Source organism: Chrysemys picta, chromosome 9 (assembly GCF_011386835.1).
Source record: "Chrysemys picta bellii isolate R12L10 chromosome 9, ASM1138683v2, whole genome shotgun sequence".
In the NCBI taxonomy this organism is placed as follows: Eukaryota; Metazoa; Chordata; order Testudines; family Emydidae; genus Chrysemys; species Chrysemys picta.
The window spans coordinates 27039196-27066898 of NC_088799.1; the positions used below are offsets into that span (position 1 = coordinate 27039196).

At 42.3% G+C, this 27703-nt stretch overlaps 1 protein-coding gene across 3 annotated transcripts; it reads left to right on the top strand.

Moving 5' to 3' along the window:
* Positions 1-1264: 1264 nt before the first annotated feature.
* IGSF10 (immunoglobulin superfamily member 10) lies at positions 1265-27098 on the top strand. Of its 3 annotated transcripts, none has more exons than XM_005286936.4 (7): positions 1265-1855; positions 3008-3257; positions 5748-5877; positions 12253-12643; positions 14247-18692; positions 19385-20285; positions 24705-27098. In XM_005286936.4, exons 2-7 carry the CDS (start codon positions 3022-3024, stop codon positions 26611-26613), a joined length of 8013 nt encoding a protein of 2670 aa, XP_005286993.2. In that variant the 5' UTR covers positions 1265-1855; positions 3008-3021; the 3' UTR covers positions 26614-27098. The 3 variants fall into 3 exon arrangements, with proteins under 3 accessions (XP_005286993.2, XP_008163286.2, XP_008163288.1); XM_008165064.4 differs by having other exon boundaries at positions 1403-1855; positions 5705-5877; XM_008165066.4 differs by lacking the exons at positions 1265-1855; positions 3008-3257; positions 5748-5877; positions 12253-12643 and having other exon boundaries at positions 17862-18692; positions 19385-19633.
* Positions 27099-27703: the final 605 nt, after the last annotated feature.

Below are 27703 nucleotides of genomic sequence, written 5' to 3' on the forward strand. Positions count from 1 at the left end.
CAGGGGCAATGAGCCCAGTGGGGAATGGGGAATTAGCGTGAGGGGGCAGAGGGGCCGATGCCCAGGGGCAATGAGCCCAGTGGGGGATGGGGAATTAGCGTGAGGTGGCAGAGGGGCCGGTGCCCAGGGGCAATGAGCCCAGTGGGGGATGGGGAATTAGCGTGAGGGTGCAGAGGGGCCGGTGCCCAGGGGCAATGAGCCTGGTGGGAGAGGGGAGCAGGTGCAGAAGGGCCAGTGCCCAGGGGCAATGAGCCCGGTGGGGGACGGGGAATTAGTGTGAGGAGGTGGGAGCGGGTGCAGAGGGGCCGGTGCCCAGGGGCAATGAGCCCAGTGGGGGATGGGGAATTAGCGTGAGGGGGCAGAGGGGCCGGTGCCCAGGGGCAATGAGCCTGGTGGGAGAGGGGAACAGGTACAGAAGGGCCGGTGCCCAGGGGCAATGAGCCCGGTGGGGGACGGGGAATTAGCATGAGGGGACAGAGGGGCCGGTGCCCAGGGGCAATGAGCCCAGTGCGGGATGGGGAATTAGCGTGAGGGGGCAGAGGGGCTGATGCCCAGGGGCAATGAGCCCGGTGGGAGAGGGGAGCTGGGGGGCAGAAAGGCCGGTGCCCAGGGGCAATGAGCCCGGTGGGAGAGGGGAGCTGGGGGGCAGAGAGGCCAGTGCCCAGGAGCAATGAGCCCGGTGGGAGAGGGGAGCTGGGGGGCAGAGAGGCCGGTGCCCAGGGGCAATGAGCCCGGTGGGAGAGGGGAGCTGGGGGGCAGAGAGGCCGGTGCCCAGGGGCAATGAGCCCGGTGGGGGGTGGGGAATTAGCATAAGCGGACAGAGGGTCCGGTGCCCAGGGGCAATGAGCCCGGTGGGAGAGGGGAGCCGGGGGGCAGAGAGGCCAGTGCCCAGGAGCAATGAGCCCGGTGGGAGAGGGGAGCTGGGGGGCAGAGAGGCCGGTGCCCAGGGGCAATGAGCCCAGTGGGGGGTGGGGAATTAGCATAAGCGGACAGAGGAGCCGGTGCCCAGGGGCAATGAGCCCGGTGGGGGGTGGGGAATTAGCATGAGGGGGCAGAGGGGTGCGCAGGCAGTAGCAGGGCAATGGGTCATGCGGCGGGGCAGGTGCCCCAGGGCGGCGTGACGGAATAAGCCGGAGGGGCAGAATCAGGAGAGGGTTGGAGGCGCCCCAGGGACCTGGGTTCCGCAGCTGCAGCCCAGAGGAGAAGCGATGAGCCCGGGGCTGCGGGCGGCTCTTGCTGGGGCTGCTCAGCAGGGACCCTGCCAGATTCCCGAGGCGGCAGCGGGCCGGGCCGGGCTGGCCGGGGGAGAAGGCGCCGCTCTCCCCCCAATCAGCGTGGCGCAGGAGCCGGGGGGCGGGCCGAGCCCGGTGCGGGGAGTGCAGGGCACAGAGACAGGCGCACAGCTGCGAAGAGAGGACACGGGAGCCCCTCACTCACCCAGGCTGCAGCCACAGAAGCGGGCGAAGCCCAGAGCCCTGGCAACTGCACGGAGGGAGCCGGCGGGCAGGGGCAGGAGAGCGGTCCCCGGACACCGGGGTGTCAGGCTGAGGGAGGGACCCTGGGCACGAGGAGAAGCCAGGCGAGCACTGAGCGCAGGACACTTCCCGGGCACTCGGACCATGCACCTTGACTCGGCTCGGGGGCCGGGGGAAGGTAGCGCCTCTCACCGCTCGTCCGGAGCGCCGTGCGCGCCCTGCCCCTCCGACTGAGCAACTAGCCCCTCACCTGACTGGCTGCTGCAAAGGGCCTTTTCTCAGTGCCAGGGGGGGCGGTCTCCCCCCGCGTGTCTCACTACTGATTTTCCATTTATAAACCGACGGAGAAAAAACCAGCTACTTACAATTTTGAGTCTCAGGTACGGTTCTTTTTAGGGTATTAGGGCTTTTGTTGTTGGTGGTGGTGGTGTGTCTTTGCAATTTCCTGTCTGACCTTCTCACCTTTGCCCTTAGCCCAGGTAAGACTGGACTTATATAGTAACTCTTTTAAGCGTAACTTCTTGTATGAACATTGAAAGTGCTGAGAGTTTTACTTATTTATCGTTTATAAAATGCTGTGGAAAGGCAGCTATGGAACCAAATCTTACCTCTCTTATTCACCTGAGCAGGCTTATTTCAGTGAGTTGTGCTAATTGCAAGAATCAAAGGAACTAGATTTGGCCCATTGACTCTTTAAAATCCCAGAATCCCTTGGATTTTGATCCAAAGCGATGCTGAGTAAATTGTTGATTTCACTGAGACATGAGGATGCTTAGCACTTCCCAGGTTTAGGCACAGATTTTTGAACAAATAGAAATTCATAGTTCAAAACAATACAATAGTATCTTCATCTGAACTTGTTTGCAGCTCACTTCAGGGAAGGTTTAGATCCCAACAAGCTATTAATACTAGACTATTGAGTACCAAACTCTGGAAGATGATTATAGACATTCCTGGTGAACAATGATCTCTGATGTGGAACTCTGTACCAACCCTTGCCCACCACAGAAGCAGAATGTTGGAGGTGGAATTTAATTGCTTGGATATAGTCTAAAGAATAGGAAGAACAGGATTAAATTTGAGTGGCATAAATCATGCTTCTATAGGCTGAGTTTTAAACTAGCTCAGATTCTTTGAAATTTGTTAATTTTGTTTGGCGTAATTATTTGGCAAGAAAGGAGCTGACATGTTCTTTGGCAAGAACAAATTACAAGCAGATTTATGGATGTTCTACATAACCAAAATTATATATTTATAACAATAGTCTCATTAGGGTGTCAGGTTTATTACTACTACTACTACTACTACATCTGTAAGCAATAGCATGCCTAGAGCTTCTCATTAAAAGTATGAAACTGTGCAGGATTTTTTAAAATGATAAATACTCCAAGCTATTGTATAGATCTGAAAACCCTACAGTTTTTATAGTAGCAAACTTTTCTATAATAGTTGTATAAGTACCCAGGTCTAAGATACCAGATACTTACTTACCTTTACAACATGACTGCTTCTGTTTTTTGTTTTGTTTGTAGGGTTGCATTTGTTCATGCTTGCTGTGAGGGATGTTGTTTTAGGATTAGCACGCAGGATGAAAGTAAAAGGAAGAGGCAAACCCTGCTTGCTGGAGTTTCTCTTCAGTTTCTGCCTGGCTACTCTTCCCAGCAGTAGTGCCTGCCCCAGGCTCTGTGCCTGCTACGTCCCCACTGAAGTACACTGTACATTCCGGTACCTCACAGCCATCCCACCGCACATCCCCCAAAACGTGGAGCGCATCAATTTAGGGTATGTTTAACATCTGCATTTTATCTGTGCTGTGCAGTTAACTCTCATTGCCTTGAAAAATATAATTAGAGTTTCTGAGTTTGGTTTAAAATTGTTTTTAAAAACCTTTAAAATCTACTATTTTTACTATTATTAGTATTCAGAATTCATTACAGTGACAGCTGGAAAACCTAATGTTCTCCCACATTGATTGGGAGTTCAAGGTTTCAGATTCTACGGGGCAGTTGTTAAATAATTTAAGGAATATAATTTTTAAAAACTGATTAAAAACAAAATTTATTCAGTTTGAACCATAATTTGCACAAGAATAGACACCACAAAACTGAAAGCCAGAAACCCTATGTACAGTTGTTTTCTTCTCATTAAGAGCCAATTTTATAAAAGAAGCCACAGTTTTCTGACTTTTATCACTTTCACTCACTTTCCCTTTTCCATAACTGGCAGTCTGAGACTTGATTTTCCCCACTACTTTTACCCTACCACCTTAATGCAAAATCATGTTATCACTAGAGATGGAAGAACCTCCAACAATTTGGAGAATAAGATTCATTTTTTTATACTTATCTGAACCTATTGAGTCTATAAAATTGAATTCAAAGGATTCCTGCCTGGAATTGAGATCATCCTTACAAATGTTAAGACTGGAATGGAAACTCAATAGATGTGTTCAAATTCGAGCTTTGCTACTTCCTATGTAACATTTGGCCAGCCATTAAACCTTTCTGGGGATGATAATACTTTCTACCTCACAGGGTTGTTGTGAGAACAAATTGATTTACATATAAGGATCTCAGATACTATGGAGATTAGTGCCAGCACTTCCACTTTGGACATACTGTACCATGAGAAAAACTTTTCATATGATACTTTGCCTCCTCTGTTTCCATCTGTTAAATGGATGTGAAATAACACTTCCCTGAATATTTGTCTCAGAAACTGTTCTGTTCTATAATTGGGTAAATGAGGGAGGGAACAGATGTTTATTTTATTCATACTGGTTTCTCCCTTTTTATTTCTCACTAACCTTCAAGTTATCTATTCAGATTTGATTTTCTGTAATGCCCTGTTGTGAAAGTCTTGATAATACAATCAAACAAGATCAGCCAGCAACTTAAAAAAATCAGTATCTGAGTGTGTCTAATCCATATAATTATTATTAGAAGGCATGCTAGTGGGCTGGCTAACAGTGGCCACAGTTCAAATCCAGCCCAGGCTGATAGGGCTTCATTTTGACCACTGACATCAACAGGAGCCTTTCCATCTACTTAAGTGGACATGGCATCAAGCCCATAGTGATCAAGTGCCTAGCACAATGGGGCCACAATCCTGATGGGAGCCTTATATACCATAATATAAATAATAATAATTATTAAAAACTACCACCACCACTGCTTAGTGATTTTTGGCCCATGAAAAATAAGCTGCAATTCTCTGTCGAGGTCCTGGTGGAGAGGCATCTAGATTGCCATATCCCTGATCATAGACAATACTGAAGAGCCATAAATATGGTGAAAGGATTAGAAAATATGTCCTATAGAGATTGAGTTCCTTGAGTCTATCTATTTAGCTTAACAAAGAGAAGGTTAAGGGGTGATTTGATCACAGTCCATAAATAACTCCACAGGTATTATTGGCTCTTGTATTAATGGGCTCTTCAATCTAGCAGACAAAGATATAGTAAGATCTAAAGGCTGTAGACAAATTAAAACAGGAAATAAGGCACACATTTTTAACAGTGAGGGTAATTAACCACTGGAACAATTTTCCAGTGGTTGTGATGGATCCTTTATGACTGGCAATTTTTAAATCAAGATTGGATTTTTTTTTTTAAAAAGATACAGGGTATGTTCTAGTTCGAATAGGAATTATTTTGGGGGAGTTCTATAGCCTGTGTTATACAGAAAATCAGACAAGATTATCACAATCATCTCTTCTGGCCTTTGAAACGATTAATCTATTCTTGTTGACAATTGCACCAGAGAGCAATGACTGAACTGGCCTGGAGAGTGAACTACGTTCTTTCGACTCTATCCACTGTTAAGGCACATTGATGGGGTAAATGTGGGGAAGCTTGTAGTTTCTGTGTAATGAAGACTCCAGCTGATCCAACCTTTCACCCGCCATGAATAATTTTGAATAAAAAAAACATAGAAATTCAATGCATTATTGTAGACATTTACCGGTGCTGAAGCTCCTTCTCCTACACAAGAGTCTAAAGATGGCAATCTCCTTCTCATGTTCTTGCAGCCATCTACTGCAGATATTTTCCCCACCTACTTGAATACAGTCCACAGGAATCAGTCTGTGCCAGACTAGCAAAATCTTTGAGTTTTACCTGCTAAGATGAAAAAAGCATTTAGAATTTGCCTTGTCAGATCAGAACTAAAACATACTTGTTATGCATTTGCAAAAGGAAGTTTTCTTTTGTTTTTACTTTTGAACTTTAGCTGACTGACTAAACCCAGATCTGGAATGAAATGTTTGTTACAGTTACAACAGCTTGGTTAAACTGACCGAATCAGATTTTTCGGGCCTGGAGAAGCTGGAGTTGTTGATGTTGCACAGCAATGAGATCCAGACAATCCCTGACAAGACATTCACTGATTTAAATGCATTACAGGTAAGAACTGAAATTAGAAGATGATCCCATCTTAGTTTTGCTTCAGAGATATCAATCTATAGGAACAGACCCATAGCTGAGGAGTGTAGTGGATATCTGCCAGCACTGGCCTAGCTAGTATATCTAGCAGTTGCAATTCTTATTCACAGGGTCAGCCCACAACATTTTGGCACCTGAGGCGGGGAGCTCAAATGATGCCCCCATGACCCCTCGCTTGGGCCAAAACTTTGAGAGGTCTCAATTCTGCCTTCTTCCTGTTCTACTCCTCTAATGGTACTGCTCTGCTACCTACCCCAATAAAGGAGAACTAACAACTTAAAATGCCTTGTTCAAAAATTTTAAGCAACACTTAACTCTCAAATGCCTGAACAGCAAATGTAACTTTTCTTGTCTGCATAGTAAACACTGGCATTTTTATCTGTTTGAATAATCAAAGTGGTGCTTTCTGTGCCTTCTTGGTTGCAAAGATTTGAACTGCTTCCTGAAGGTCCAGAGTCTGGGCCAGCTCATGCTCTATTGAGATGGTTGCAAGGCCGACCAGCCTCTCCTGTGTCATTGTGGAGCATAGGTGTGTTTTTATTAACTTCAGCTTGGAGAAGCTGCGTTCTCCACTGGCAACTGTTACAGGAAGTGTTAGAAATATGCGCAGCGCAACAAAAGCATTTGGAAAGAGGGTGGTCATCTTATTTGTGCACATATATTCCAGAACAGCCTTTGGAGTTGATCCTGCTGAAATGTATCTTGAAAGGGCTTTCTGTTCATCACCTAAATCACTCACATCAATATCGCAAATGTCATCATGTGTCAACACTGTCTCTAGTGCCCTGCATTGCTGGTGTAGGTCTTCTTCAAGTATAGTGAGGAATTTTGGAATATCATACAACATCCTAAATATGCTGCTGTGTTCCTTGAGCTGCATGAAACATTCTTCAACTGACTGTATTGCACAATCTAGCACCTGGTTAAAGAATTCAACTTTGAATTGTTGTTTGGGGGTCTCTTATGGGATTATCCCGTGCCTCATAATCAAAATGTCATCTTCTTCGGTGACTCTTGTATTCTTGAATGGGTGGGAAAATAGCTTCAGTATGAAGTTCCTCTGCCAACTTCTGTGCACTCTTCAGAACGTTTTGAAATCCCTCATCTGACTGGTAAGACTGTAGGTATGACTTTGCTTTGTCCAGTTGTTCCATTGCTCCAGATATATCAAGGTCAACACCTTGGAGTCTCTTACTTACAACATTTATTTCAAACAGTATGTCATGCCACAACACTAAATCACACAGAAATGTGAAGTTACGTATGTTTCTGGTGATTCCATTTCCCTCTGCCACTGTTCTCCCACAAACAGTTCCTGTCATAGCATTATCCTCCATAATGGCAACTATGGCATCATCTATCTTCCCAATTTGGTATTTGATAGGCTTTATCGCCTCCACTCGACTTTCCCATCGTGTAGCACTCAGTGGTTTCAGTGTCAGAAAGGATGTTCCCAGATGTTGCTTCAAAATTTGCTATCGATGAGTTGATGCAGAGAAAAATACATAGATGCTTTGAATTACATAAAAAAATTCAGCAGCCTCACTAGAAGCTAATGCTGCATCACTGACCACCAAGTTCAATGAATGAGAACTGCATGAGACAAAAAAAGCTTGAGGGTTTAACTCTCGGATCCATGTCTGCACTCCTCTGTTCTTTCCTCTCATGTTGGATCCATCATCGTAGCCCTAACCTCTCATGTCAGCTATCGCAATTCCCGTATCTTCCAGCTTTATAAGAAGCACATTTGTCATACTAGCTCGAATAATATCATCAATGTCAATAAATTCTAGAAAATGCTCTCTGACAGTCACCATTGCAAGGACATTTTCACTAGGTTCTATTGTTACAAAACGCACCATTAAAGTCATTTGTTCCGTATGGCTGATGTCAGGTGTGCAGTCCAGAATAACAGAGTAATATCTTGTTGACTTCAGATATGCCACAATCTTCTGTTTGACTTTTGTTGCCAGTAACTGTATGATCTCATTTTGAATAGTTTTTCCAAGGTAGTAGTGTGTGTACATTTCTTGGGTGGTGACTTTTTAGATGCTCTTGGAGTACAGCATCAAACTCAGCCATCAGTTCCACAATTTTAAGGAAGTTTCCATTGTTTGGCACATACAGCTGATCTGAAATGCCACGCAGTGCTAGGTTTTGGGTAGCAAGCATTCTCACAATGACAGTGAGCCTTTTCAAAACATTTTTCCAGTAAAGAGACTCTGATGCAATCTTCTTTTGATGCTGACCATCTATGGTTGCCTTTAACCTTAGTCTCATCTCAAGCACTTTCCACCTATGGAATGCTCTCTGGTGATTTGCTGCCTTGTCATGGCATGCCAGATTTCTAGCCAGATTTTTCCAGTCCTTTATTCCTGTAGAACCCAATGTGGTTGGAACATTACATTGGAAGAGTTTGTAACAAAAACAGTATGCAGCATTCTGGGTTTTTGAGTACATAAGCCATGGCCTCTCGACTTTGTCACCATTGGGGATTTCACACCAGTAATGTGTTGGATGGAAACTTCTATTTTCATTGTCTTTGGGGAACATGAAGTTTTTCACTTGCTGTGGCCCATGTAGTACAAGGAAGTCCCTCAGGCTCAAGTGAGTCCACAGTCCTGGATCATCTAGACCAGGGGTCGGCAACCTACAGCACGCAAGCAGATTTTGAGTGGCAAGCTGCTGCCTGCTGCGGTTCCGGCCCCCCGCCCACCGCTCTCCCCTGCGGGGCAGGAGGCAGAAGCTTGGTCCTGCGGCAGCCAAGCTTCCCCCTCCCCCACTTCTTCCCCCAGCGTGGTGTTTTCCTGCCCCTCCTCCTGTCCTTCCCTGCGCTGATCAGCTGATGGCCCTTGCGAGAGGGAGGGGAAGGAGTGGCAGCATGCTCGCTGCTCCGTAGATGAGGCAGAGAAGAGGTAGGGACTGGGCCTTGGGGAAAAGGGATGAAGAGGGCATATCCCTTCCAGCCCCCTGCCCTGAATGCCCCCCACACCCCCAGCCTTCTGCCCTGCACCCCCACACCTCCCCAGTCCTCTACCCTGACCCCTGAATCCCCCCACACACACACAGCCTTCTGCCCTGCACCCTCACACCCCCCCAGCCTTCTGCCCTACACACCCCACACACCCCAGACCTCTGCCCTGACCCCTGAACCCCCCCACGCCCCCACTGCCCTCTGCCCTGATCCCCCCACACCCAGCCTTTTGCCCTGCACCCCCGCACACACCCAGCCCTCTGCCCTGACCCCTGAATCCCTCCACACCCAGCCTTCTGCCTTGATCCCACCCCCCTCTGCCCTGACCCCCCCCACACACCCAGCCTTCTGCCCTGCACCCCCACAGCCCCCATCCCTCTGCCCTGACCCCTGAAACCCAACCCCAGGTCTGGGGTCCCAGCTGCCGGCCCCTTGCCAGCTGGCGTCCCAGCCGCAGGCCCCGCTCAGCCCGCTGCCGATCTAGGTGAACAGAACCCCAGGCTGGCAGTGGGCTGAGCACGCTGGCGGCGTAAGGTCAGCATTTTAATTTAATTTTAAATGAAGCTTCTTAAACATTTTGAAAACCTTGTTTACTTTACATATAACAATAGTTTAGTTATATAATATAGACTTAGAGAGAGAGAGAAGCCTTCTAAAAAACCTTAAAATGTATTACCAGCATGCCAACCTTAAATTAAAGTGAATAAATAAAGACTCGGCACACCACTTCTGAAAGGTTGCCTACCCTTGATCTAGACTTAAGGAACTAAACTCAGCAGCAGCTGTTTCTTGCGCCGCCACCACACTCTTCTCTGATCTACACTTTTCTTCAGGAATGTGAATGGTTACATCCATTTGAGATGGAGATATGGATGCTGCAGTAGCTGCCAGGTCACCTGCACTCTAAGTGGAATATCAGGCATCTCCTCACCACTCTCATCCTCACTGGGGCTGGAAGGTTCACCATGAACATTTGTGTCTGTGTATCTCAGGAGAGCTCCTTCCTGCTTAGACAGAAAAGCTTCCTTTGCTTGCTTTCTTTTTCTGAATGCTGCCCCAGAGGGGCGTTTTCTTCTTTCACTCATGACTGCTGTTCTGTGCCAGCTATAGTGGCTCTCAATGCTCAATTGAAGGGGACCAATAAGCAGGCTGGTAGCAGGGCCTGAGTGAGGGAAAATATCAGCGTCTTAAGGGCCTAACTGGCTCCTACTACTTCAGTTGACTGCCTCTTCTCCTCAAGTAGGTTCAGGGAAGCAGCAGGAAACAGGAAGCTCCCTGAGAAGCTAGTGTTAATCAGTCCAGGCTCCTAGGAGTGCTAGAGAGGTACATAAAAGGCTCTCCTCCTCTCTCTCCCTGTAGCTCCTGCTGCTTTCTGTTATTCCCTCTCACCTTTTCTCCTGCCTGTTAAGTCTCTTGTGCCCTCCTTCGTCCAGCACAGCACTCCACCATCTCTGTGCATCTAGAGCAGAGAGAATACATATGCACCAGTACAAGACACAATTTTCTACACTCCGGGTCCTAGTGGCACCCGCTCCCCCCACAGTCTGGCACCTGAGGCGGCCGCCTCAGTTCGCCTCATGGTAAGGCCAGTCCTGCTTATTCATATCCATCAAGACAAAAGGGAGAGTATTGCTGCAAAGCTCCCCGTACGACATCTTTGGTAGAAAAGTTATCTTTTGTTTATTTGATGGACTAAATAAATGCATTTTTAAAGAGATCATATTCTATCAAGATTTTCTTTCTCCTGCCAGCCTGCAGCTTTCAGCCAAGAAAGTTTCCAAGAAAGAAAATGCTAAATTCTAATACTAAGGAACATTGCAGTTCTTTGATGTTATAACAGTGGATATTTGGTGCTTTATTTCTTATTTAAAATAAAACATTAGTAAACTTATGACAGTAGATCTTCACTAATTTGCACATCCCATCATTTGCACACAGAACCAAGTGGGTTTCTTAGGATGTCTTTGCAGAGATTTACTAGAAGATTGTTATAGCACGGTCATATATAACAATTAATTTATTTTTATAAAGTGTATTACCAGTTCAGAGGCAATTCTGCCATTGGAGCAGCTGGTGCGTTGTGCCATTCAGAAATATTAGAAAATTAAATAAAATATACTTATCTTCAGACCAACTCTGTGTGCAGCTCACACCTATTAATTTAAAATTATTGACTTTCTATTTTCCAGATGAGAAGCCTGCTGCAGTGCCTCTGTCTGTATTAGTGCATATTTCACTAGGGGTAGCTCCAACAGATGGACTTCAGAGCATTTTGCACTTCATTGAACAGCCTGGAAGCTACAGTAGAGAGCTGAGGGTTTCTGTTTGTTTGCTTTTTCAAGAGTCCATTAGCAGTTAAGGAGAGTAAGGGCTTGTCTACATATGGAGTTAGTCACGAACAGCATTTTTGAATAACTCTACATGTGGACGCTTTTGTTCCAGAACAAAGCACTCTTGTTTTGGAATAAGAGTGTCTACATATGGAGTTATTCAGGAATAGCTATTCCTGAATGGCTCCATGTGTAGACAAGGCCTAATAGTTTCCCAACTGAAACTTTGATCCACAGCTGCTATTAACTTGCAGAACACAAATATGACTGTAAATAATTATAACAATTATATTTGGCAAATACTTGAACAAAGTAGATTTTGTGCATTATCGTTGCTTTTTGTATTTGTTTACTTGCTAATTTGCAACATTCAGTAATTCATAAAGGCGTCACCAGTTCTTTGTGAGGATTAGGAAGCTAATAAAGTATGTGAAGTATGATTCCAACCCGAAAAATTACTGCAAAAATTGTATTCTAATTCCATATTTATTAGCACTCAATGACCTTTTGCCAAATTTGCTCATTTTACGACTGGCAGTCTGCAAACACAGTGCCATCAGAAAGTTGAGCTTTGGCTAGCACATTCTTTCTCATAAAAAAGATCCTTCAACTGGGACTGAGTTAACAATTCTTTTCATTATTTGTCAGCCAAGAATCCAGCTTGTCCTCCCATATTTGTATAGGCACTGTAGTAGTAAGTGAAGGGGAAAAAATATACACCCACTTATTTTATGGTCAAACCCTGCTTACCTTCTTCACAAAAGCAGTTTCATTAGGACTATTCGTGTGAATAAAGTGTATACATACATTGGCCTGTTGAATAAGAAGGTATCTTTGAGGTCATGTCTGACCATAACCACACTTATAAAAATGATTATATCTGCAGTTTTTTCCCATAATGCCCATCACTTGTGTACCTAGGTACTTCACCTAACAGAGTAATAATAATTCAAAGTTGGCTAGAATTCTTCTACCAATGCTGAAATAATGTAGTTTTTATTAGACTTTTTATCACTATGTTTTCACCAACAGGTCTTAAAAATGAGCTATAATAAAGTCAGAATACTTCAGAAGGATACTTTTCATGGTCTCAAGAGCTTGGTACGGTTGCATATGGACCACAATCAAATTGAATTTATACACCCAGAAGTTTTCTATGGGCTTACATCACTGAGGCTGGTGCACTTGGAAGGAAATTTACTTAAACAGCTTCATCCAGATGCTTTTGTCACCTTGCGCTACATCCAGATATTTAAAACATCCTCCATAAAGCATATATACTTGTCTGACAACTTCTTAACTTCATTACCACAAGAGATGTTTTCCTATATGCCTGAACTAGAGAGCATATACCTTCATGGAAACCCTTGGTCCTGTGATTGTGATCTACAATGGTTTGTAGACTGGGCAGAACAATGGCCAGGTACAGTATGAGCTGAAATATTTGTTTATACCTTCTTACTAGATTGGTGATTTCCCTTAAGGTCTTTACAAGGGAGGCATCATTGTCTAGTGGCTACAGCTACGGGGTGAGCATGGAGATCTGGGTTCTGCTATTGATTTAATGTGTGACCATAACCTCTCTAAGCCACCATTAAAATAGAGAAAATAACTTCCAGGTTTTGAAAATGCTTTGAGATTCTTCGTTTAACTGCACTATTTAAGTGCAAAGTATTATGATTACCAGCGAGTAACATCTGGATAGAGGCATTATAGTAATCTTGGTGGTTGGTTTTTTTTGGCAAATTAGTAATTAAAATGATTTATGAAGAGTAAGAGATTGGTCATTACTATTATAACACTTTTTAAAGTATAACACTTTAATCTGTGACTTTCTGTTGATCTTCTGTGTCTTTCTTGTCAGCTGTTTAAAATGTTATTCCTTACCATTCCATGGCCCCATGGTACTTTATTCCCTTAAATTACCATGCATCTCTTTTATTTTCATTATTGTTAGCTAGCAAGGCATGCACACACACGCATGCAAACAGGGAATATCTGAATGTTGTTTAGTGGCCTAGATGAACTGAGGTTAGCGGTCCCAATACATTTCCAAGCTCAGGCGTCTCTAAATGGAACTTTTTTTGGCAGTGCCCAAAGCTGAATGTTCAAGAATGAATTATCTTCTCTCTCTCTAGGTGAGAATGTAAAAAGAGAATGAATTATCCTCTTTCTCTATAAGAGGTTCCCTCTAGGGCTGGGCTGAGGTAGATTTTAGGTGAAGTGCAGATAGAGAGATCCATTAAATGTGTAATATTTTCTGTGCAGTTTACAATTTGATTACCAGAACAAGTACTTTTCCTAGTTTTTATATTTTTAGAGCATACTATGATATTATGGTTTGCAATCTTAGTCTCAGGAATAATAATTATTTACAAGAATAAGCAGCTTTCTTCAGACAAATTTTTTAGATTAAATTGTTTTCATGACAAAGCGTAACCAGATGATGTTACCAAACCACTATAAGATGTGTGACAGATGATTTTTTGGAAAGGGTGAGATAAAAGGGAAGGATTGTCTTGTGGCTAAAGGAGAAGAAAGGCAGCCTGGGATAAGTCCCTTTGTTTTTCTAGGGCTTGCCTTTGCTGTAATTAAAATAAGGAAAGTAGTAATAGCCTACCTCGCAATGGTAAGCCTCAATTAATTAGGGCCATATTGTGCCTGACCACAGGGAAGGTGCACAAATGAAGAAGAGGGCACAAGGAGTTTCTTCTCCTTTTTGCCCCCCCCGAACAGGATCTGGGCACAATAGAACAATGCCTCCTACAGCTCTTGCTAGAGCTGTGTGCTCCCAAGGCAAGGCTGTGGCATGCTAATTAGCTGTGATAGCAATGATGATCATGCTGAAGGTTTCACTAATGGAATAGTAAACAGTTAAAATAAAGCTTGGTGATGACTTGAAGATCACTATTGTCAGTACGTTATAGCCCTTTATTCAAGGAAAGATCTTTCAGCAAAATATAAGTTGTTGTTTTGGTACTGGAACTAGTATCATAAAAACTTACATTATTTTTTCCTCCCCCTAGATACTATAAAGTGCAAGAAAGACAGAGGTTCTTCTAGTGTCCAGCAATGTCCAGTTTGTGCCAATCCCAGAAATTCTAAAGGCAAACATTTAGTTAACATCCCATCTGCATCTTTAACCTGTAGTAAGCCAACAATAGACCCCTCCCTGAAATTTAAAAACATCACTATGCCAGATGAAGGGGACTTCATTTCCATCTCTCCCAAAGAGTTTATAGCTCCCATTGGAACCATGATGTTGAATATGACAGACCAAACAGGAAATCAAGCTAACTTGGTTTGCAATGTTCAAAAACCCACAACAATGTCCCCACTCTCATTTGACAAAGATGGTGATAATACAGTACTCAAAGTATCATTTTCAACATTTCTGGTGTGTAGTATTGATTACGAACACATTCAACAGCTGTGGAGCATATTGGCTCTATACAGTGATTCTCCGCTGAAACTCGAAAGGAATCTCTTACTGACCAAAGTGCCTTACATCAGTTACAAATACAAACAGACGTACTCTGAAAGTGAAGAAGTTTTTACCAATATAGAGAGTGAACTGACAGCTGAACCGTCTTGGCTGCTCCAAGGCCAGGTGGCATTACAATTAGACAGGACAGCAACCACACTCAGCACACTACATATTCGATATGTAACTGATGCTCAAATTATCTTGCCCAATGCTGATGAAAAACAGTTGACACACAGCTGGGCCATAATTTCAAGAGATAATAAAACAAGAGTGGAACACTCTGTTTTAGTGGGTGGGACTGTGGAACTGGACTGCCAGGCATTTGGCGAGCCTACTCCTGCCATTGAATGGATACTAGCCGATGGGAGCAAAGTTAGAGCGCCATATGTTAGTGAAGATGGAAGAATCATAATAGCTAAAAGTGGAAAATTCACACTACGGACAGCTGATAGTTTTGACACTGGAGTTTATCACTGCATAGGCACAAATTATAATGATGCAGATGTCCTAACATTTAGGATCACAGTGATTGATACTTACGTGGAACACAACAACATTAATGGGGCTAAGCTTTCAGCATTCATTGGTGACACACTCTACCTTCCATGTCAGTCTGTTGGTGTCCCAGATGCATCTATTAGTTGGATCCTACCTGAGCACACAGTTCTTCATCAGTCTGTAAGAAGCAAACATATTTTCCACAATGGTACACTAAAAATACAAGAGATGACAGAACAAGATAGTGGCTATTTTAGATGTGTAGCAGCTAATCAATATGGCATGGACTTTTTGATTTTCCAAGTGCTGGTTAAAGTGAATGAGGGCGCTTCACAAAAACAAAAGACAGCTCCAGAAGAAAATGAAGAGAGAGATGGATCTGGTCACGAGGAGCTTAGAGCGGTTACAAAACATAAGTATCCATTAGCTACTGTGCAAACTTCAGTAACAAGTAAAGCATCCACTGACTCTGCCTCTAGAAATCAACCCACCGGGATTGCAAATAAACGGAATAACTATAGAGAGATGACTTACAGACGTAACGGGGACAAAATAAACAGACGATTTAGGGGACACAGAAGACAATTCACTTCCTCAGCTAGGAGAGTTGACCCACAGCACTGGGCAGCATTTTTGGAAAAAACAAAGAAGAATTCCACTTTGCCAGAAAAACAAGAAAATGCCACAACAAAATCACCTGCACCAGACCATCTATCCTCTAAGGTGTCTGGGGATAAGGAAGAAACATCTGGTGACCATATACCTCCAGAAGAGGAATTTATTATACTAGCATCTGAAGCACCTACTATACCTACTCCAAAAAAAGTTTCAGCAAATATTGTAACTGGAGAACCTGAAACTACATCAAGTAATACCAAGTCTAAAACAACTTCTGTCATGGTTACAGAGGCAGTCGCTCCAACAGTTAGTCCATGGATTACACAGTCTATAAGACCCAAGAGCAAAAAGCCAAATGCAGATCTAAAACCTGCAGTCACAAGACCAAACTCACTGGAAACTTCTGAATTAAATCAAACATCATTAACCATTATACAGCCATTAACAACATCTAGTTTAGTGAATAGTACAGCTAAAGACTTCAATGCTGAACACAGATTGGTGTCTTTTGGGGAAAGTAATGAGTATTTAAAAATCATATCTACAACACAAACAGCAGATGTTACTGAAATCACCAGCCTTGTCACTTCTCAGAACACAGTTGAAAAACCTGATTTATTTACTGAGTCTATTGATAAGACTTCAACTAAAGCAGATCATCGAATATCTGTAGTGACAGTCAGCGAGCCAAACAATGAATTTGGTCACATTTATTTTCACAGTACTCAAAAAATAATAACTCCTAAACTACCACCGGGGTCAACTATTATTACTCATCAGCAGATTCAGATAATTAGAGATGTTACAACTAATACACCACAGTCAAGACAACAATATGGAAGACGAAGGAAAATTTCTGGTAGAAGACGAATTGTTAGACCAGATCGAATTCCAGCTATCAGGGGACATAGATATAATTTTGTGAGACAAGAATCCAGTAGAGAAAGTACAACTCTGCCTCCAGCTATGGAACAGGACACAAAATGTCTATTGTGTTCACATCCCGCAACTCCTTCTAGAAGTTCTCTTGAACTGCTTAGCCCAGAAACACATATGCCCCCACCTTTGAAAGTGGATATACCAGAACTCACATCAGAGCAGCCTACAAGTCAAACCACAGCATTCCTGGCTGAAGAGAAAAACAGACCCACTGCAGAAGGAGAAAAAACATCTCCCACTGTAATGCCTTTCTATAGTGAAAGCACACAGGGTACCCTGCAAAGGAAACTAGAGGCCAGTGCACCATTGCAAACATACACTGTCAGACTCCCTACAACTGCAAGACAGACCACTAGTGTATCTATGGAAACTACAACTTCTGCAGACAGCAAGACATCCTCAAATGTTAAATCCATCCTCCCAACCACTAAAACTAGAACTTCGTCCAAAGTTTTAAGAGGAAAAATTCCTTGGCAACATCTCTTTGGAAAGGCACACATTCAAAAGGAGCTATTGAAGAAGCTACCCAGACGACGTACAAGTACAGTGCCATCATCCGCAATAACCACAATGCTTCCTAAAACTACTGCAACACTATCCATAGACAGAGCTTCTCCTTTACATTTAACAACTATTTCAGTGGAAGTGAATCAAACTGATGATCTCTTATCCCTAACTAAACCTATCAGTCATGACAATAGTATGTCAGAGAAACATTCTCCCATTCCATCTCTTACTACTGCAGAACTGCCATCTTCAGCCTATTTTTCTAATCTTCCAACTGTTATAAACAAAGAAATGAATGCAACAAGACCAATGCCAACATTTAGATCTACTACTGTTCCCCACACTGAAACTAAAATCACTAAAATCAAAGCATTCAGAACTGGAAGGAGGAGAGATCAAAGGAGGAAAAAGCTCCAGAAGATCATGACTTCACAAAGCATTACTACAAACCATAGCTCCACCACTGCTTCATCAATGAACACAACCTTGTATATCCTGACAACAGCTAAGTCTTTAACTAAGCCCATCATCCCCATGCCCATTGAATTTCTTTATAAGAACACAAGTGTAATACCAATTACAACTGTGCCTCAGCCACAGATTCTTAGCACAAAAGCTTTAACTAAAGGTTCACCTGCAACAACTACACAAACATTAACGAGAATTACAACAGCTGAGAACACTCAACCTGTTAAACTACCATCTGATGTTCTCTTTACTGAAAAACCTGCCATTACAATCCCAGCCACATCACCTTCTTTGAAGTCTTTCAACACTACCACATTATTACCTGCCACATCCTTTGTAACATCTGAATCAGCACCTATTCAACAAAACAAAACTATTGTAATGATAAGTAAAAGACCACACCAAAAAATGGGACAGACAGTTATTCAGCAGAAACATATAGCAAAGGCAACATTTCCTGACAAAGATGAGCTTAGTACCAAATCTCCTGCTGTAACTACCCATGTGATCAACCCCAGCATACAGCATCCTACCCCATTGGCATCCCAAATAACAGAGACACCACACACAAGTATCTTGCAAATCACCTTATCTCCCCAGTGGAAAAACAAGTTTTGGCATAAACAGTCTCCTGAAGTTTCGGAAATAGGCAAAACATTAACAGTTAATACTCTGACTATGTTAAAATCCCCACAGAGCTCCACTCCGTATACTCCTGCACGGAGAAGGGACAAGGACAATTCTGTCAAAAGCTGGTCTGACAAGACAGCAGATAAAAAAACCAACAACAACCTCGTAGCCCTAGACTCCTTATATAAAAATAGATTGGCAAAGCCTAGAATAGTCGGAGGAAAACTGGCTGCTTTTACCGTTTTGGCTAATTCAGATGCCTTCATCCCTTGTGAAGCGACTGGTAATCCCCTTCCCACAATTCACTGGACTAAAGTGTCATCAGGTAAGCTGTATAAGCCTTGTTTAAAATGTTGTCTTCTACTAGATATTAGCAAGAAGACAGGTGCTAGGTGCACCAGGCTGGGATATTGCCATGGTTTAGGTGGGATACCAGCCATAAAGCAATAAGATGATGAATGCATATGGCTGAAAAGTAATAATATCCCAGCACTGCACATACATCCTGAAGTGTATTGCTGTATTTATAAAATGGCTCTTCAAGAAAAAGAGAAAGGAAAAAAGGTCAATCTGTATTTAACAATGTTTACCATATTCAGCATATGTTAACAATAGCATCATTATAGTGAGGCCTATACAGAAGACCATGCTTATTAAGAATCCGCCTGTAATAAGATCCTGTGCTCCATTGCTGAGCAATGCTTCCCCTTTATTGGAAGATCACCTCCACTATGTAATCGATTTTTGTTGGTCCCTTAAGACATCTTTCACAATATACATAAACACATGTGCTATTATTCCTCTCATTCCTGTCACTGTTCTTTAGCCCTTTTAAGGGAAGTAGGCTGGGACAAAGAAAGTGTGCTCGGATACCATGGTGATGAGTGCAGGATAAAAACCAAGACAGCTGGGTTTTTTTGCTTGCAAATATTATTGTATTAGATAAAAAGCAAAAGTAAATAGATAAAAAAGGCTTCTTACATAATATAAATATATTTTACTTTTTTTTTAAATTAGGGACTGATGTATCAAAAAGCAAGCGTGACAACAGGTTTGAAGTATTTGCTAATGGCACCCTCTCCATCCAGAATGTGAACATTCAGGACCGTGGACAGTACCTGTGTATTGCTGCCAACCAGCATGGCTCAGATCAGCTCCTGGTCACTTTGTCTGTGGTGGCATATCCACCGAGGATCCTAGAGGGCAGGTCAAAAGTGATCACTGTCCATTCTGGAAAGCCTGCATCTGTGAAGTGTAGAGCTGAAGGTAGGCCCATCCCTACCATTTCATGGATTCTAGCAAACAAAACGTATGTCTCAGAATCTTTTCCAGGAAGCAAGCAAGCATCTGTGCAACCAGATGGCACTTTAATAATCAAGGAAGTCACTGTTTATGACAGAGGGCTTTACACATGTATGGCTAGTAATCCAGCTGGTGCCGATACGCTGACAGTAAAACTACAGGTGATTGTGGCACCTCCCGTTATTTTGGAAGAGAAGAGACAACACATTGCAGGAATTATGGGTGAAAGTTTGAAACTCCCCTGCACTGCAAAAGGAAACCCTCATCCGAGTGTTCACTGGGTCCTCTTTGATGGAACAGTAGTGAAGCTTCTGCATTTTGTAAATGCCAAACTGTTCCTGTTCTCCAATGGAACCCTCTACATAAGAAACATATCTCCTTCTGACAGTGGGAATTATGAATGCATAGCTACAAGTTCCACTGGGTCAGAGAGGAGGGTGGTAAATCTCACGGTGGAGCAGAGAGATACAATTCCCAGAATAGCAACTGCATCTCTGAAAATGACTCAGTTGAATTTTGGGGACAGATTGCTTCTGAACTGTTCAGCTACTGGGGAGCCAAAGCCCAGAATAATCTGGAGGTTACCTTCCAAGGCAGTTGTTGACCAATGGCACAGGTAGGAATGTTTCTCTGTGACTGAGCTCTTGCTTTATTTTTCTGGTGCTTACTTTAACATTGCAGACCACAAATCACTGAAAGAATTTTTTTTTAAGAGTCAATCCTGTGATATTGCCAAGCATAAGTACCTAACGTACTGTAACTCTGCTTAACTGAAGCCAAATTTGTTTTTAACCTGTGACAAAAGAGAGTCATCTCTAGTGACAGAAAATGCAATTTTATTATTGTATTTCTAATGCCAATGGCCCAAATTCAGCCTGATCATAAGGGGGTGCAGCCCAACTAAATCAGTGAAGCCTAATTTATTCATGCAATGGCTGAATTTAGGTCATTTTATTCTGTTCTGATTTAAGGCCAAATCCTCAACACATGTATGTCAGTTGAATAGGATTTGGATGGTAATATAAAGTTGACACTAACACAGGCTATATACATTAGAGTAAGCTTCAGGATTTTACTTTACTAAAGCTTTTGCATGCATATGTACCACAGAAGAGATTTAACATCAATTAAATTAATGGCATCTCAGAGCACAATGGCTACATAGAAATACAATAAACTTACTATAAATCTGGTGTATGTGGTAACAATTTAATTGTGCTTTGTAAGACTGCTTGTTGAAACAAACCAATTTAGCAGTGACAATGATAGTTTGTGAATGTAGTGCCAAGCAAACTGATTGCTCAAAGTGATATAGTTTGATATCATATAAATATTTAATTGGTAAAAATTAGCAATTTATTTTTATAAAAATAAACTGCTTTCCTATCATGAAATAATTTAAAACAGTTGCACAATAAAATCTAAATTTGTGGAGAGGAAGCGGGGACAGCTTAACTGTTACAAAATAAAAGTTTTGATTTTAAAATTCCAAAACTAATATAGTTGCTAAAAATATGAAAAGCCATTTACTAGTTCATTAAGAAACAGGATCTAGTGAATATAGTTTCATCTGAAAAGTAAATGGAATCTAGTGAGAACACATTTATAAAACTAGGGTCTTGATTACTCTTGCAACCTTTGACAGCTGCTTTGACTTCTGTATTTTATGGCTGAGCTGACACTTCTCACATCCTAGCCAGTTACAGAATGAGAGCAACTAAGACTGGGTACCAGTTAACATACTTTGTATTGACTATGTGCATACACCAGTTGCCAGCCATTTGGCCGGAGAGAGACTTGCATTACTAAAGTATTCATTTGTGTACTTATAGATTGAAAATATCCCTACAGGAAAAACCTATAAAACCTAATTTACTGTATTAAAAGCAAAATCCTGTGAGATTACAGTCCAATGACTGAAAGTTGGGAATAAATTTACCGCAGTCATGTTACTGGCAATCAGTAAGTATGACCAAAGAAATTAATTGTTTCACATTTTACATTGCAAGGTAAATATTAGTGTTAAAATTATTATTTCAAATGGTAAATAGCAGTTTAAAAGGCCCAATTCAATGACAGTCTATTTTTAACACACACACACACACACACACACACACACACACACACAAATCTGCTGACACGGAGTTGATTTAAATAAAAGTTTGCAGTTTATTCTAATGTGTACCAAATTCATACACACAACATACTTGCTTTGTATTCATTTTATTAATACTTATTTGAAATGGTCAGATCTGGCATTCTGCCACTAGTGGAGAAGAACATGGTGGATGAGCTTTAGGTCAGGGATCGGCAACCTTTGGCACGCGGCTCGCCAGGGGGCCAGGCTGGTTTGTTTACCTGCGGCATCCGCAGGTTCAGCTGATCGCGGCTCCCACTGGCCGCGGTTCACCATTCCAGGCCAATGGGGGCTGCGGGAAGGGCAGCCAGCACATCCCTCAGCCCGTGCCGCTTCCTGCAGCCCCCATTGGCCTAGAATGGCGAACTGTGGGCAGTGAGAACCGCGATTAGCCGAACCTGCGGATGCGGCAGGTAAACAAACCGGCCCGGCTCGCCAGAGGACTTACCCTGGTGAGCCATGTGCCAAAGGTTGATCCCTGCTTTAGGTGTTGCCCAAACCACAGGTGCATGGAAGAAACAAAGGGATGTGCCCAAGTTAAATGTAGGTGGAGTCTTGCATTTAACTATTCTGTTACTGAAAATCAGTAGAGCAGGAGATATTCCAGTGAGTCTAAGTTACTGCCAGTTTCCAGATGATATTACTTGTTTTCAGTGCAAGGGAGTCCTAGCTTTCTATCTATATCCTGCACACCAAAAAAGCTGTAGAACCTTCTGCCCGTCACCACACATCACTTTTTATAGGCTGCTAGAAGCATTATAAATTAAGATGCTTTTTACAGAGAGATTTGAAGAAAGATTTATTAAAGCCTGCCACAAAAGTACAGTTTCTCAGTCATCTTCTTCTGTTTTCTGGGATCTAGTTATTGAACAAAAAGCGGGCGGTGGGGTGAGGGGGGGTGGGAAGGGAGGGAGGGTGGACGGGTTCATTCTACAACTCCAGAGACTGCTTCATACTCAAACTTACTTCCCAAGCAAAAAGTTCAAGCAGATTAGATTTCTGATTATATGCACAACTTCCACAATTATAAAACCTATACTTTTAGAATTCCTCCCAAAAAGAGACTGGTTGAGAGCTACAGGGCTTACTTAGGAAAGGCTAGATCTATGAAGGTGTCAAATAACTGCACAGATTCTTTATTTCCACAGTTTTCAGCTAGATTGTAAAATGGAAAAGATCACTTGATGTGGCAGAGCTTAGTAGCTCCACAGAAATGGTACCTCAGTATTACAGAGCTCCTAAGCTCTGCAAGTATGGAACGGTTATTACCAGATTCAGATGAGCTCTGGTCCTGAAATTTGGGTGTGTAGAACATTTATAATTTAGCCTAATTTTTTCTTTAGTGTGGACTTTAGTCTGAAAAAAGCTGAATGGGAGAGATTAAGCTTTTCATACAGTGTGCAACAAAGGCAAAACCCTAATTAAAAAACCAGGCATGTTCTCACACTGTAGATGAAGGTTTTCTTCTGCACCTGTAAAGTGTCAGAATTCGCCCATCTCTCTTGCCCATGTGCATTTTTCCTGCAGAAGGACAATATGTGACCCTCACTTTACAACGGATAACTCAGTAAGCATGTATTATTAAATAGGTAGCTGTAATAAAGGATTTCCAATTTAAAATTAATTACATTGCCTTGGTTTAATACTGATGTATATCCAAAAGAGTGGATATTTGGTCTTTAATGTTCATTTTATGAATGTTTATCCAGATTATTATTTTATACATTCACTATAAGACAAATAAACGATTTATAAGCCCGGGTATGGCTCCACCCACACCGCCCCAAGTTAACAGGAGGGAAATGGTGGAAGGAATGTTTTCCTTAGGGCCTAATTCTACTCACTTGCACCACTGAGACTCTGAAGGGTCTCCACTGAAGTCATTAGAATTACATTAGTGCAAACACTGGTGTGAGAGCAGAATCAGACTCCAAGGCCCAGATTATCTGGTGCAGCATGTTCTAACTAATGTGTCACACTGCTAGCATAAACTGACTCTAAATTCAGTTTAACCAGCCAGGAGTCAATCATCTTACTATAAGGATGATCTTGCAGTGGCTGTTATACCATGGTGTCAAGTATCAGGGGGTAGCCGTGTTATTCTGTATCCACAAAAACAACAAGGAGTCTGGTGGCACCTTAAAGACTTAACAGATTTATTTGGGCATAAGCTTTTGTGGGTAAAAACCTCACTTCTTCAGATGCATGGAGTGAAAGTTACAGATGCAGGCATTATACCATGCATTCCCCTTGCTGCAGCTGTCATGGGGAAATGTGGCAACAGTCATGATGCCCTTTATGCTATGCTGATCCTTGGTTGTGGTTTCAGCCCCCTGGTGTTCGAGCAGCCATAGGTTGTTCTAACACAATGCAGGAGGAAAATGTCTCTACTCACAACTGCTGCAGGAGGGAAACAGTGTAAAGGAGAGCTCTAAGTCTGCTTTGCACACAACCCTCTGACCTATGCTAGCTGTTTTTTGGCTTTGGCTGAAGACCTGGCCCATAAATTCTGGATCTCTCTTCCCTTGTTGATCTGATAGAGCCCAAGATTGATGACTTTCATGGCTCATAGCAAGATTCCCCTCCCCCCCCCCCCCCAGTCCTTTGGGGAGGGGGTGGGTTGAGGTGGGTTTCAGTGGTCAAAGGGGGAAGATAAATTAGTCCTAACAAAAATGGGGGAACAGGGTTGGGAAAGATACTCTTATATCTTTGTTTTTCCTTAAAACAAATAGTACACATGTACCTACAGCATGGGATAGGCACAATTTTAAGATATAGAAGAAAAAACCCCACAGCAATTCATCCACTTGAGTCCATACATCTTTACATCACTTATTAGGGCTTAGTGTTCTCCTTTAGCATGTGGCTACATATTAAACAATTCTTTTTTCCTTCTAGAATGGGAAGTCGAATTCATGTTTATCCTAATGGATCCTTGTTTATCGAAGCAGTCACAGAAAAGGATGCAGGTGACTATTTATGTGTAGCAAGAAACAGAATTGGAGATGACCTGATACTAATGAAAGTCAGTGTGACTATGAAACCAGCAAAGATTGACCAAAAACAGTATTTTAAAAAACAGGTACCATATGGGAAGGACTTCAAAGTGGACTGTAAAGCCTCTGGGTCACCTGAGCCAGAGATCTCCTGGAGTTTGCCAGATGGCACAATGATTAATAATGTAATGCAAGCAGATGACAGTGGACGCAGGTCTCGGAGATACATTCTTTTTGACAATGGAACTCTGTATTTCAACAAGGTTGGAATAGCTGAAGAGGGAGACTATACCTGTTATGCCCAAAATACACTAGGAAAAGATGAAATGAAGGTACACATTACAGTTGTAACAGCTTCACCTCGTATAAAGCAGAATTACAAGACATATGCTAAAGTAAAAGCTGGGGATAATGCAGTATTTGACTGCGAGGTTGTTGGAGAACCCAAGCCAAAAATATTTTGGTTGCTACCTTCCAGTGACATGATCTCAGCTTCAACAAACAGATATTTACTGCATGTTAATGGCTCACTGTCAGTCAGCAAAGTGAAACTGTTGGATGCTGGGGAGTACGTATGTGTTGCCCGTAATCCCGGTGGAGATGACACAAAACTTTATAAACTGGATGTTGTTTCTAAACCACCCCTGATAAATGGTTTATATACAAACAAAACTGTCATTAAAGCAACAGCAATAAGGCACTCAAAGAAGCAAATAGATTGTATGTCAGAAGGGACACCTTCCCCTCAAATTATGTGGATAATGCCTGACAATATTTTCCTAACAGCTCCGTACTATGGGAGCAGAATAACAGTACACAAAAATGGGACACTTGAAATTAGGAATGTAAGGCCTTCAGACACAGCAGATTTTATATGCGTGGTACGTAATGATGGAGGAGAAAGCATATTGGTAGTACAGTTGGAGGTATTAGAAATGCTAAGACGACCAATGTTTAGAAATCCATTCAATGAAAAAATAATAGCAAAACCAGGAAAAACCATCATATTAAATTGTTCAGTGGATGGAAACCCTCCGCCTGAAATCATCTGGATATTACCCAATGGCACACGATTTTCCAGTGGAGCCAGAATTTCCCGGTATCATATGGGCAGTAATGGTACCCTCATCATATATAATCCTTCCAGAGATGATGCAGGAAAGTATCGCTGTGCAGCTAGAAATAAAGTGGGCTACATTGAAAAGCTGATCATCTTGGAAGTTGGTCAGAAGCCCACTATTCTTACTCGTTCAAGAGGACCAATAAAGAGCATCAGTGGGGAATCATTATCCCTTCACTGTCTCTCTGATGGAAGCCCCAAACCAAACATTATATGGACAGTACCAAGTGGCTATGTGCTAGATCGACCTCAAATCACTGGGAAATACATATTACTTGAAAATGGTACTTTAGTTATTCGAGAAGCAACCATTCATGACAGAGGAAACTACCTGTGTAAGGCTCAGAACAATGCTGGAGAGTCATCTATAACTGTTCCTGTAATGACTGTAGCCTACCCCGCACGGATTACAAACAGACCACCACAGAGTATACGCACTATGGCTGGGGCAGCAGTTCAGCTCAACTGTATGGCATTGGGGATACCAAAACCAGAAATCACATGGGAGCTGCCAGACCACTCTGTGCTTTCTCCAGCTCGTAAAGGCAGACCATCTGGAAGTGATCTTCTTCACCCCCAAGGGACATTAATCATTCAGAATCCAAAATCTTCAGATTCTGGCATGTACAAGTGCACAGCTAAGAATCAATTTGGCAGCGATTTCACAATAACATATATTCAAGTTGTTTGAAATGAGAAATACAGGCTGAGTAATTGTTAACAAAGTCTCCATCTGGACTGAGTTTATTTGTGGAAGTTTAATCAAAGGCAGCCATGAAGCATGTAGGTGAATCCAAATACATTTACAATAATCAATGTACAATGAACATGCAAAAGAGAAAGACTTGGGGGAGAAATTTGCATTATGAACTAGCATGGATTTACTCAATGACAAATAGACTTCAATTAAAAACATAAGGCACTTTTATTTTGCCAACAAATAGTAAACATCAAAATAAAATTGCTTTCCAGAAATGTACCTGAAAAATCTTCAGTAAAGGATGGCCTTTTTTTATATTAGTTTCTTATTGTCCATCTTGTATCACTATAAGAAGAATGGCACACATAATGCAAAAATATTTAAGAACAAAAAAGAGGAAATTTTATTGTGATTTAAATTGCCTTACTGATATGTATGAATATTTTGTAATTCTTTTATAAATAGTTCACAGAAAATAAGTGTTTAGCTATTTTTAATATGACATTCTATTCTTTCACAATGGAGAACTTTTTCCAGGGTAGTAGCAGAAATATAAAATGATTTAATAATGCTCTCTAAATGGACAATAGGGTTTCTATTCATCTTTGTTTAAAAATTCAAAAGCAACACAACCTGCTTATTAGAACAGAGTAGCTTCGTATAAAGTCCCTACTACTCAGCTTCTAAAGATTTCAAACTAAAAAAATAAGTGCACCACTTTATATAGGAATTTAGAATGAAGGGGGCTCAATCAAATAGAAAATAGTATTCCCAAGCATCCGCCTCCTGCAATTCAGGAGAAAGCCCCTTTTCAACAGGAAATGGCCACTTAGGCATTCTGCACCAGCGAAGATTTTTGGACTCCCTGGGCCAAATAAACCTCAAAAGCTTAAGTCACTAACTGACTTGGTCTTTCTAAGAGAAGTGTTAATGTAGGCTCAGGGCACAGCTCCAACACCAATGCAGAACCTGAGTATTTGCTGGGCCTAAACTCACAGATTTGGGACATATGCATGGAGCAGAAGCCCCTCAGTGTTACTCCTTGAGGTCCTTTCCTCACCAGCAATATGGCAGGCTGGTT